Below are 13,586 nucleotides of genomic sequence, written 5' to 3'. Positions count from 1 at the left end.
CTACGCCCCTGTGCGGGATGAATACAAATAAATTTTAGTAGGCAGCGGCCACCTGCCAAAGTGGCTAGTAAGGGTGACCTCAAAATTACCTGCCACCGCCTATTTCTACTGGCATTTGGATGGTGGGTGCATGTTAAAGGTCAAGCCCTGATGACTACTACCCACAATACCCTAGCAATCACCCATCATCCACCCACAAAACCCTTTCAACCACATAGCAACACTGTGGAAACCACCCCCAACACCCTAGTAACCACATAGAAAGCCTAGGGAACCATCCACAACACCCTAACATCCATATAGCAAAGTCTATATAAATAGACAAATAGGCTAACCTATTAACAACTACCTAGTAACCACATAGCAACCAACCAAAAAACCCTTGCAACCACTTTACAATGCCCTAGCAACCACCCACAACACCCGCCCTTAGTAAAATAGACAGTTCTGGCAAACCCCTCTGGCAAACTTGTCGGCACTCATTATTTTTATAATGCGAATGAGCTTTATGGCAAACTTTTTATTGTTGCCATAGGTTTGCCATAAGCGGCAAATTGTTTACTGTTTCCAAAGGTTTTCATCTGGTTCACCACTATTGGTGAAGAGCTGCAAACTTCTGGTAATAATTTGCTGCAAATCTCAAGCTCATTTTCATGAGAAAATATAGAGTGGCAAATTTGTGGCGAGTTTGATTTTTTGTAAGCGCTAGCAACCACCCAGCAACCACCCACAAAACCCTCGCAACCACATAGCAGTACCCTGGCAGCCACCCACAACACACTAGCAACTAACTAGCAAAACATGTTCCTCGAGGAACCACTGTTGCGTAGCACAGCACAAAATCAGAAGATAAAAGAGTGCCACATTACATAAGATGGACTAATTCTGCCAGATAGTTCATACCTAAAGAGGTGATTTATTGAAGTATCTAGGTTAAGATGTTTTGATTGTTGAGAGCGTACAGGCCCCTATGTGTCTGACACAAGCAGAAATCTGCTCTGCAGTGCTGTTGTCTAGATCATTCTTATGTGATGTGGCATCTGCCCAGCATACAATATTAACTTCCTCTGATAGCACTCATGAACATGCATGAGGTCAGCTATTTGTGGAGGGAAGATTGCTAAACCTGTGTTGTGATTTGCTTTCGAGAGGTGTTTCATTCACCTGATGCTGTTGGTTATTTGCATTTGTGTCATACAGTATATGTCTGTTGTATATTTTTAGCATGTATCTCCATGCACTCCTACAAAGCAATGAAGAATATATGAGAAATACGGTAAAATAATATGCAAAGATTTTTGGAAATATAAGAAAATAATTACAATAGATGCCACCTGATTAGATTTATTTATATAATGCAATGACATTCACTTTTAAAGTGTCTTAAGTGTCTAGATACATTTTGCAGCCACTGAATATTACCAATTTGTAATCAGTATGTTCATGACTGTTGTTATTTTATTGCAGCAACTTCATGGCAACAACATTCATTTCACTGATGGCTATGAGTTAAAGGAGGATATCGGCATCGGAGCGTATTCGATCTGCAAGCGTTGTGTTCACCGAATTACCAGCGTGGAATATGCTGTCAAAGTAAGTCTTCTAAAAACATACTTAAAATAAATGTTTTTGTCTGACAAAGTCTTGTTTAGTGAACAGCAGGAGCAGTTGATGAATTGCCGTAGAGAACAGCATTGTTCAGTGTCAGATTAAAGCTTTATCAGACACTGCTGTGACCAGTCCACTTCATTTCAGATTATTGACAGAGCCAAGAAGGACCCGTCTGAAGAGATAGAGATCCTTCTGCGATACGGCCAGCACCCAAACATCATTACTCTCAAAGATGTGAGTCACACTATGAAAAAGAATGAAATGCCAATTTCCACTGAATGTTTAGTGCTGTGAGGGCCTTCTTTTTTTTATCTGATCTGTGCCCACGATTTTGCAATCCACTGTATGTTTTCACTTTATGAACTATACTTATTGATTTATAAATAGTTAGCTCATTTGAAATTTTTAGTTTGTAACTTTTCTGTCTTTATTTTAAAATGGGCTTTAGATCTATTAAGATATAGGGGAGACCCGGGCTAGATGTCACAATAGCTATGTCTTAGTAACTAGGGATGTCCCAATACAGGTATGGAATCGGGACTGATACTGAGCTCATGTACTTGTACTTGTGCTCGCAAAAATGCTCCGACACCAAAAACCGATACCATCTGACATACGAGTGTCATTCTGTAAACATTCAGCTCACAAATTTGAATCAGTTATGTCCTATAGTGTGATTATTACACCGCAAACGCTGCGACTTAAAGAGATAAATATATAGTTTTCATGTGCTGCGCACTTTAAAGTGAATGTGTGGGGCCGGTGTTGTGCCGACATACTGCTGCCTATACCTTTTAGAGCTCATTGGCTTATAAACGGAAAACACCATCATGAGAATTTCACACTCTGTTTGTAGCAGATGACAGCTGGCAGAGCGCTAATTTACATTGTGGCATGAGGCACATACAAACTACATTCATTAAACAGCAGCCTTTTGCAGTTTAATAATCACTTTGGGTCACATAGCGACCTGCACAGGTGAGAAACTACTTTCAAAAACGCACAGAAATGGCTCACTACTGTATAGTTATGTATTATTCACTGTAATACTACTACTAATAATAGTAATAATAAGTCAATAGTAAATATTTTATATTTAAGCAATATCTGTTATGCAGTGCTTTTTTGGACAAAAATAACTCTTTCACAGGTTCTGTATAAAAGCACTTCATTTGATAAAAAATAATACAATATAAAGTTGAAAATGAATTGTTCCATTTTCATTTTTATTAAAGTTTTAATGAATACATTTATTTAGACAATCATTTTAATTAAAACATTGAAATTAACTGTTCTTAGAAAAAGAAAAGAAAAACAAGTATTGGTATAGTCCAGTATCGAAGTATCCGTTCGGAGTCAAATGTCTGATTGCACAAATGTGTGTTCTCTCTTACAGATTTATTGTGTGTTTGTTTCAAACACCTACTTTAAAAAAAAAAAAACACTTAAATTAGGATATTATTTGGAATTCTACCCACCAAATTATATTTTCATTCTAAATGTATTTTTGTTATAGCTCATGGGTAAACAAGTAAACATAATGCCAAGAGTCAACTGTATTATGAAGGCAGATTTTTACAGAAAGATTTAAGTGTGTTCTTAGGACAAAGGTACATTTCAGGAAAGTCAGGTCGGGGCAGGTTGTCACATTTTTATTGGTGCAGGTTGTCACAGGTTTTTAAATGTCATACATTTGTAAAATGTATCAAATGCAATATTTGTTGGCCAATTTGATGTTTTGATGATTTTTTTAATCATCTTTTTACATTTTTGTTGTTTCATGAATTGTTTTGTACCTCATTTTTGTAAATGTTCTACTTTTTAAATTTAGCTGAAAAGCCTCTAATCTATTTAATGCAGGTGTCGATTTAAAGAGAGGTAACGATTTTGTTATAGTGGTTGGGATGGTGGGAACACATTCCCCTGTCACCCCCCTATGTTTAGATGAAACTGACGCCACTTGTTTAATGACCGATTCCATTGTGACAACTTACCCCAAATAATGTAACAACATGCCATGCTATTGCTATCGTTCAAAAACGCTTCCAGCTTTGGCCACTGGGGGCAGTGATTCACATTTCGGTAAGCACAGACCGATTTTAAAGGAGACTTATTATGCCCCTTTTTACAAGATGTAATATAAGTCTCAGGTGTCCCCAGAATGTGTCTGTGAAGTTTCAGCTCAAAATACCCCACGGATCATTTATTATACCATGTTGTAAATGCCTCTTTTTGGGTGGAATCAAAAACACGCTGTTTTCGTGTGTGTCTCTTTAAATGCAAATGAGCTGCTGCTCCCCGCCCCCTTTCCATAAGAGGGCTGTACCTTTACAGCTTGTGCTTCAGATACTACAGCAACAAACACTGCCGACTCGCATTCATGTACAAACACCATGTAAGTGAATTTTGCATAATAGGTCCCCTTTAAGAGCAAAACCTTTGACCTACTGTCGCATGTTTGCCACTTATACAATACAAATTTGTCACAGATAGTTTTGCTAAGGAGACCTAGTAGTCTGAACCATACTTAGGGCACCTAAACAAAGATCATTTTGAAATGTCTTACCTAAATTATTTTAAAGCTAAAGAGTGTAATTTCTAGATCACTAAGAGCAATTGCAGAAATAATTAGCGTTTTCAAACAGGTTTCCCGAACAATCCCCATCTGCTTTTGGTCAGACAAACAGATAGTCCTGCCCCAAACTGATTCCAAATGTTCAGCCATTATTGATGATTCGAGCTGGTTGGAATGCACAGACAAACAGAGCAATGTTTTAAAAGTGCCACAGGCTTACATTTAGTTGTCTCTTTGTATTAAGCTGGGATATGAGAAGGCATTTTCACATTGAAAAAATTAACACACTTCAGTTTTAATCTGCATTATAATTGATCTAGTTTATCTAGTTTAATCCACATATTGTCTTGTGGTTGCAAAAGCCCTCTGCTGATGTCTGCCAGTGAAAGGTGCTCAACTGCTGTGCTGTGTGCTGCAGGTCTATGATGACGGGAAGTTTGTGTATTTGGTGATGGAGCTGATGAGAGGTGGAGAGCTGCTGGACAGGATCCTGCGGCAGAAATGCTTCTCCGAACGAGAGGCATCAGCTGTACTCTGTACCATCACTAAGACTGTGGAGTATCTGCATTCACAGGGGGTCAGTTTACATACTATTACAGCGGACAAAGTACATCGAAGATCGAGTGTCGATGAGTTTGTTTATGTTTATGTGTAGCTGATGAATTAGTAACATTAATAACATGAAATAATGCTTAAAGGAATATGCTGGGTTCAGTTAAAGTTAAGCTCAATCAACAGCATTTGTAGCATAATATTGAGTACCACAAAAACAATATTCACTTTTTTCATACAATAGGCCTGTTTCATTTTTGAAAATGAATATTTTTGTACAACATACTGTAAATACAAGATCCATTATGGTCAACTACAGTAAGTCACAATTTCAAACATCACTGAGTCTTCTTCTGTGTGAAGGTTGTGCATCGAGACCTGAAGCCCAGTAACATCCTGTATGTTGACGAGACAGGCGATCCGGAGTCCATCCGAATCTGTGATTTTGGGTTTGCCAAACAGTTGCGAGCAGAAAACGGTCTGCTCATGACCCCCTGCTACACTGCCAACTTTGTAGCACCAGAGGTACCTTAAAGCAATAGGGATATTTTTCAGACTGTATAGAAAGAACTTCATCAAATGTTCTTTCTAAATGTTCATCACCTGAATGCCGAGCTAAAATCCCTATACAGTAACAACAATGACCGCATTAAAGACCGCAACTTTCAACCTCATTATTACATCGACTTATCATTACTAAAACATGAACCAGTACCTTAAGTGTTTAGACAGACAAGAAAATGTAAACAATTATTAAATGGCAAATCTGAACATTAACCTTAGATCAACCACTCTGAAAAAAACTATTTTGTGGTGTAGTAAATATAGCAGAGACGATTAAGTACTTTCTATATTGAAAAAGTTAGTGGAACTTGAAAATATGAAGTAAATTCTACATTTGGACTCAAATCAAACTCTAGCTTATATGTGAATATTACTTTTCAGTGTTTGTTATTATTAAAATGCGTAATCATGTATCAAGCATAAAGTAGATAACCTATAAATAAAATAAGTACATTTTACAGTACAGTTTTCCCAACATGAACCAGGTTTGAATAATTAATGAGCTTGCATGGCTTCACTGTTTGCAGGTCTATTTACACCTGTTTATTTACAAGTTACTTTTGGTAACTTCTTGTTTTGTGAAGCCTAAAGTTAAATTAGGCGTTCGTGATCAAAATGACCTTATGATTGTTACCAGCATAGTGTTTTGTGCACCAAGTGTTCAAGTCTAAGTGTGCAGCTCTGTATCATGTTTCTGTGTTATGCAAAGTGATGTTGTTTAATAGACCATATAACATGTATGAAGCTTCCCAGTGGGAAGCTACCATATGGAATGTGGTACATGATTAATACTGTAAAGTATGTGTATAAGAAATGTTTAAAAAAGTTCAAAGTTAAAGCTGCACTTAAAGGTGAATTAGGTTTTGTTCATGTCGTCTTGGACATACACTGACACCTAGTGGCGTGGATGCAGCATCATTCAATTGCAATTATTTTCAGTTTCAGGTGCCATTGTAGAAAATCACTATTCACAGTCAACCATGATTAATTTAATCCACAAGTTAAAGTGTCTACTAACAGGACGGTTACTGATATTAAGCAAGTAGTATTTGGCTGGTCATGTGATCCTAAAATGGCCGCCCCCATAAGGCACCCCTGCCCCATGTAGGAAAAAAGAGCTTTTATAAGTTTACTGATATGACTTGAGTCTTCATCTCATGCGAGTGCTCATGATTATATATACATGTTTTAAATGTACAATTCATTTATATAGGAGGAAAACTTTTTTAATGGGAAAAAATACTGAGTGCACCTTTCAATTTAAGTCTAATAAAAATTGTACTATGTTTAAGTATTAAATATTTTAAAGTTGAAGTAACTGTATGAACTGAAATGTTTAAGTTAAATTTACTCTCTCACTTTAATCAATATATTGTCATGAAGTTAAGTTGATTTGACTTAATTCTATACCATTAAAATTTACTTGAAAAATAGAAATCTTACTAAACATTTTTTTTTCAGTGCAGTAGACACATCGTTATTAAAAAACCTATTTAGATTAAGCGGAAAAAAAAAAAATACAAAGTGTGAAATTGGCTGGCATGTTGTGGTTATGAGATATAGTATATAGTTATATATTTTTATGGAATCTGATGCACGTTAATACTGTACATACATTTTAGAGCCTCCACTTAATTTTTACATGTTAAGTTAAAACCAGTTTTATCAATTGAAAAAAAATTATAATCTTTTAATATTTTTTGACCTTTTTGGGATACGGTAATGAGATTAACCTTAATATTTCATGTTTTAACCATTTCATAAAAGCAATTACTAGACACTCAAAGCTGTGCTTTATTGTGAAAATAGTGCACTTCATGCCTAACAATGGCCTGTATCGCTTAAATAGATGTGTGTTCTATATCATATGTTCTCCCGTATGTCACGCAGGTCCTGAAGAAACAGGGTTATGACGCCGCCTGCGACATCTGGAGTCTGGGGATCTTACTGTACACCATGCTGGCAGGGTGAGTCGAGAAAGTCTTAACTGGATATACAGTATGATATATAAGCCATATGAGTATGCTGCGCTGCAAAAGCAATACGCAGTAACTACACATTTGGTCAAAAAAGAGAGAAACTATTATGAAACTATTTTAGAAACCATTCTCAGTTTCAGTGTTGGTGTAGTTACTGCATTTTGGCTCTGTAAAGTGTTATGTATCCCCTATTTGTCCCATCATTTTGACACAAAAATAGTATAGTTGTTAAGAGCCCAACTTTGAAAGCAGTAGAAAGAAGATCAGCCCTAGTCAAGCAAAACGTACAAACTTAATCGCTTGTCTCACATAAGGAAATTCAAAAAAAGTCCATTATTCCTGCTGGATGTAATCCGATTGTCACATGTACCCACTTCTTATCATGTTATCGTGCAGTTAAAATAATCTCAGTATGAGCTGATTCCATGTTGTGCTCTTAATGACCTGACAGTCTTCATGTAGGCATGCTGTATGTAGGTTAAAACTTTTATACAATCAGAAGAGTTTTTATTCAATTCAGTTTGACCACGTGAGCTTTGTTTAGGTATTTATATAAAGCTGTAATTTTCAACTAAATTATAAGTGACCCATCTGACATTAACACAAACCAGTCAAAACACAATTTAGAGCATCTTTTCTCCCATTGCCCTGACGAGGGGACTATTTCTAGACCAGGTTGGAGGGGATTACTAGGTAAGCTGTGCCAAGTCACCGCTACACACAGAGTAATTGTACCAAACACAATGCCAAAGCTATCAGAGGCCAAGCAGCACTCTCAATTTAATGTTCCTGGCGATGGATTGAGATTTAAACCTCTGTGTAATCAGGACATTTGAAAAAAATACATCTCACTCTTCCGTCCTCGGCATATGTGCAGGATAAAAATAACTCTGTGGAAACGGGGGTATTTCACAAATAAGCCACTCTCTTCTATCTGTTTTCGCTGTTTCGATGAAAGGACACTTTGATGTGTTCTTTCACAAACTGAGCACTCATTCTCTCCCACAGCTTCACGCCCTTTGCTAATGGTCCTAATGACACACCGGAGGAGATCTTGGCCCGCATTGGCAGTGGGAAATTTGCCCTGTCAGGGGGCAACTGGGACACAGTCTCTGATGAAGCAAAGGTCTGCTTACTTTTTTCTTCTTAAGTCATTTCACAGAAAATATATTACAAAACATGTCAAATTGTCAAAGAGAAGAAATATATTGTAGCTAAGCCATTATAATCTACTTAGCCATTGTAGGCTGTTGCTAAATAGATTCAAAATGTTTATTGCAAAAAAGTCAAATGAATTCAAATTTAGTTAAAACAGTGGCTGCCATATTTTCCCACACTGTTTTTCACTAAATGAACACAAGAATGAATAATATTTAAGTCTTTCAAAATAACAATACATAAACTCAGCAAAAAAAGAAATGTCCCTTTTTCAAGACACTGTATTTTAAAGATACTTTGGTAAAAATCCAAATAACTTCACAGATCTTTACTGTAAAGGATTTAAACAATGTTTTCCATGCTTGTTCAATGAACTATAAACCATTCATGAACATGCACCTTTGGAACGGTCATTAAGACACTAACAGCTTACAGACGGTAGGCAAATAAGGTCACAGTTACTCACAACTTAGTACACTAAAGAGACCTTTCTACTGACTCTGAAAAACACCAAAAGAAAGATACCCAGGGTCCCTGCTCATCTGCGTGAACATGCTTTAGGCATGAGGACTGCATATGTGGCCAGGACAATAAATTGCAATGTCCGTACTGTGAGACGACTTAGACAACACTACAGGGAGATGGGAAGAACAGCTGATCATCCTTGCAGTGGCAGACTATGTGTAACAACACCTGCACAGGATCGGTAAATCCGAATATTACACCTGTGGGACAGGTACAGGATGGCAACAACAACTGCCCGAGTTACACCAGGATCACACAATCCCTCCATCAGTGCTCCGACTGTCTGCAATAGTCTGAGAGAAGCTGGACTGAGGGCTTGTAGGCTGTTGTAAGACAGGTTCTTACCAGACATCACCAGTAACAACATCGTCTATGGACACAAACACACCTTCACTGGACCAGACAGGACTGGCAGAAAGTGCTGTTCACCGACGAGTCGCGGTTTTATCTCACCAGGGGTGATGGTCATACTCGCGTTTATCGTCGAAGGAATGAGCTCTGTACTTGATGGTCAAGTCAAGTCATTTTTATTTGTATAGCGCCTTTCACAACACACATCGTTTCAAAGCAGCTTTACAGAAGATCAGCATTAACAGACGCTAAATCTGTAATGTCTATGAAGTCAATGAATCATCATTGTGTAATTAGATAAAATATGATTCTTAATCGTGTTTAAAAATAATTAAATAATAGTTGTATTAATAACTCCAGTGAGCAAGCTGTATAAGCTCAATAAGATGTAGATTAATGGAGAAAAATAACCTTGGGAGAAACCAGACTCACTGTGGGGGCCAGTTTCCCTCTGGCTAACATCATGAATATAATGTAAATATTTGAGGGATGGGCCCTCATGGTCCGTTGCGGTGTATCACAGCATCATCGGACTGAGATAGTTACCATTATAGGTAATCTCAATGCTGTGCATTACAGGGAAGACATCCTCCTCCCTCATGTGGTACCCTTCCTGCAAGCTCATCCTGATATGATCCTTCAGCATGACAATGCCACCAGTCATACTGCTCGTTCTGTGCGTGATTTCCTGCAAGACAGAAATGTCAGTGTTCTGCCATGGGCAGCAAAGAGCCCTGATCTCAAGCCCATTGAGCACGTCTGGGACCTGTTGGTTCGGAGGTGAGGGCTAGGGCCATTCTCCCCCAAAAATGTCTGAGAACTTGCAAGTGCCTTGATGGAAGAGTGGGGTAACATCTCACAGCAAGAACTGGCAAATCTGGTGCAGTCCATGAGGAGGAGATGCACGGCAGTACTTAATGCAGCTGGTGGCCACACCAGATACTGACTATAGTCACATGTCTGAGAAACTTGTTCAGTTTATGTCTTAGTTGTTGAATCTTTTTATGTTCATACAAATATTTACACTTGTTAATTTTGCTGAAAATAAAAGCAGTTGAAAGTGAGATGAAGATTTTTTTTTTTGCTGAGCTTAGTAATAAACAGCAGTATTTATTTACGGATATGTGTTATAAATAAAGAATTTAAAACATTAAAAATAGCACATGGGTCTTCATTGAACCATGAATTGTTGAATCAGAATAGGTCTGTCACGATTATGAAATTTGGCTTACGATTAATAAAAAAAAAAGAAATATTGCGATTATTATGATTAATTGTCTGTTTCCGAGCTTATGGGTGTGTAGGTGTATGTGTGCTTGGTACACCTTAAGCCATTTATTAATATTAAGCTGGGAATCATAATAAAAAAGGGTTGTATAATTTCCTTTAAGGCTTTAAAATCTGATAAATTACATTAAATATTTTTTTAAATATCAAAATATTTCCAAATACTTACATTAATTGTCTCTCGTCCAATCAGATTTGAGGACCGGAACTAAATGTTATATATATATATTATATTATATTTGATTGTGCAAGAGACGTTCCATGAGCACTGATTGTGTGACACCATCAGCACTCGCACGCTTGTGTTCGTGCCATTCTAAACTAAAGTGTAACAGTAGTGCATATGTGTTAAGAGCTACTGTATGAGTGTCTCTTACATGTATTTTTTATTTTATTTTTTGACATTACATATGTTAGCCAGCAAGTGGTGGCAAAAGATTATTTTTGTTTGTAACATGAGCAGTTGGTGACGTGAAGTGAATCCATCAGTCATTGTTTACATAGAACAGTGCTCCATGATCGCTCATATTACTACTACACAACTACAGCTAGAAAATAGCTTTTAATGGCTTTAAACAAACAACTTCAGCATTATGGCTCATCACAGCTGAGATACACAACAGACAGATTAATTTCACAACTCATTACTTACCTCTTACTGTTTCCACATTGGAGAAAACATACTGTTCAAAATGGCAGAGGACATTGCAGTTTCTATGGTGAAGGATTCTTTCACAGGCAACCGCGAAATAGGGAGAATTGCCCCGCTTGGACGGTGATTTTTCCACTGAGAAAGCTGATCTCCAGAAAGCTGACAGCATCTCTGCTTGGGTTTGCAACTGGTGATCACACACGCTCTGTCCCTCTCTCTCTCTCTCTCTCTCTCTCTCTCTCTCTCTCTCTCTCTCTCTCTCTCTCTCTCTCTCTCTCTCTCTCCCTCACACACACACAGAAACACACAGACTATCTGTGACTATCCTTGTTTATCCAATAACTTGTTAGAAACAGCACAAGCCATGATACTATTTCTGAAGTGACATTTTTTAATTACTAACGCAGGCTTGGACGCATCATTTGTTTTAAACCAGCAACGGCGGATTGTGATCCGCCGCATAAGAAAGTAGTTCCATGCACAAATGCGTTTTTATGACCGTACTCAGTTTTTCCTAATTTCTTTAAATTGACATGTTCATTGAACTGTTGTATATAAGCAATATCACACTCGCAATCGTGCTATATGGCCATAAATCAGCACTGCTGTGATTACCTACAACACTCATCCTGCAGCCGAATCACAGCAGTGCTGATGTAGGGCCATATTGCACTCTTGCTTATGTGATGTTGCTTTAATATTATATTATATTATATTATATTATATTATATTATACTATACTATATTATGTTATCTTATCTTATATTATATTGCTATATTCTATTGCTATATTATATTATATTATATTATATTATATTAATTATATTATGTTATATTATATTATATTATATTATGTTATATTATATTATATTATACTATATTATGTTATATTATATTATATTATGTTATATTATATTATATTATGTTATATTATATTCTATTATATTATGTATATTATATTATATTATATTATGTTATATTCTATTATATTATAATATGTTATCTTATATTATGTTATGTTATATTATATTATATTATACTATATTATGTTATATTATGTTATGTTATGTTATATTATATTATAATATATTATATAATATTATGTTATATTATATTATACTATATTATATTATATTATGTTATATTATATTATATTATATAATATTATATTATATTGCTGGTAAATGATGTGTCCAAACCTCAGTTAGTAATTCAAAAAGTTCACTTCAGGAATAGTATCAAAGCTTGAGCTGTTTCTAACAAGTTATTGGATAAACAAGGATTGACGGCTGGATGTGTGTGTGTGTGTGTGTGTGTGTGTGTGTGAGAGAGAGAGAGAGAGAGAGAGAGAGAGAGAGAGAGAGAGAGAGGGAGAGAGAGAGAGAGATGGAGTGTTTGCAATCACCAGTTGCCACACCCAGTCAGAGATGCTTTCAGCTTTTTCAGTGGAAAATAGACGTCCAAGCAGGTGTATTCTTCTCTATTTTGCGGTAGCCGGTCCGCAAGTGTCACTATAGAAACAGCGATTCCTCTGCCATTTTAAACAGTATGTATCCAATGTGGAAACTCCGCTAAAAGATTAGCACTTGAGTTCTGTAATAAATCAGCCTGTTGTGTCTCCCAGCATGAGCCTTAATCCTGAAGTTGTCGGTTTGAAGCCGTTTAAAGCTATTTCCTAGCTTTGGTAATGTATTATTAATACAGCGATCAAGCGCAGTTCTATGTAAACAATGACTAACGATTCACTTTACGTCACCAACTGGCTCATATTACACACGAAAATTATCTTTTGCCACCACCTACTGGATAATATATGCAATTTCAAAAATAAAGCCAGTAACTCCTAACAGATACACTTTAGTTTAGAACAGCATGAACACAAGCGGATTGATACACACAGTGAAGTGTCCGAGTGCTGATGGTGTCACACCATCAGTGCTCATGGAACTTCTTTCGTCCAATCAGATTCAAGGACCAGAACTAACTGTGCTATATTATATTATATTATATTATATTATATTATATTATATTAAATTATACAATATTATATTATATAATATAGCTCGCCGCTCTCACTACCCTGGATGGCGTGATAGCCCGCGGGTACACGGAGGTCCCCCGGGTGCACAGAGCGGTTGCAATCCACTTGTGTCCCGAGAACGCTGCCACCTGGCGGGACTGCCCGGTATTCCCCTCCAGAGCCCGTAGAATGACGTCATCACTGACCTCGAAAGTCTACAATGCCACCGGACAGGGCGCCTCCGCCCTGCATGCCATGGCTCTCCTGCACATTCTCACGTTATCCTGAGGCCGCGACCGTGCTATGCGCCCA

At 37.1% G+C, this 13,586-nt stretch overlaps 1 protein-coding gene across 1 annotated transcript in view; it reads left to right on the top strand.

Annotated features, from left to right (window-relative positions):
• Positions 1 to 13,586, top strand: part of LOC127661064 (ribosomal protein S6 kinase alpha-2) — a 96,449-nt gene that overhangs the window by 78,077 nt on the left and 4,786 nt on the right. Inside the window, exons 14-19 of the mRNA XM_052151621.1 lie at positions 1,468 to 1,593; positions 1,756 to 1,845; positions 4,605 to 4,763; positions 5,102 to 5,263; positions 7,193 to 7,269; positions 8,290 to 8,407. Coding sequence (XP_052007581.1) covers positions 1,468 to 1,593; positions 1,756 to 1,845; positions 4,605 to 4,763; positions 5,102 to 5,263; positions 7,193 to 7,269; positions 8,290 to 8,407 — 732 coding nt within the window. The remainder of the gene's footprint in view (positions 1 to 1,467; positions 1,594 to 1,755; positions 1,846 to 4,604; positions 4,764 to 5,101; positions 5,264 to 7,192; positions 7,270 to 8,289; positions 8,408 to 13,586) is intronic.

Source organism: Xyrauchen texanus, chromosome 20 (genome assembly GCF_025860055.1).
Source record: "Xyrauchen texanus isolate HMW12.3.18 chromosome 20, RBS_HiC_50CHRs, whole genome shotgun sequence".
Lineage (NCBI taxonomy): Eukaryota > Metazoa > Chordata > Actinopteri > Cypriniformes > Catostomidae > Xyrauchen > Xyrauchen texanus.
Note: the sequence above shows the minus strand (reverse complement) of the source record. Positions and strands in the feature narration are given on the sequence as shown.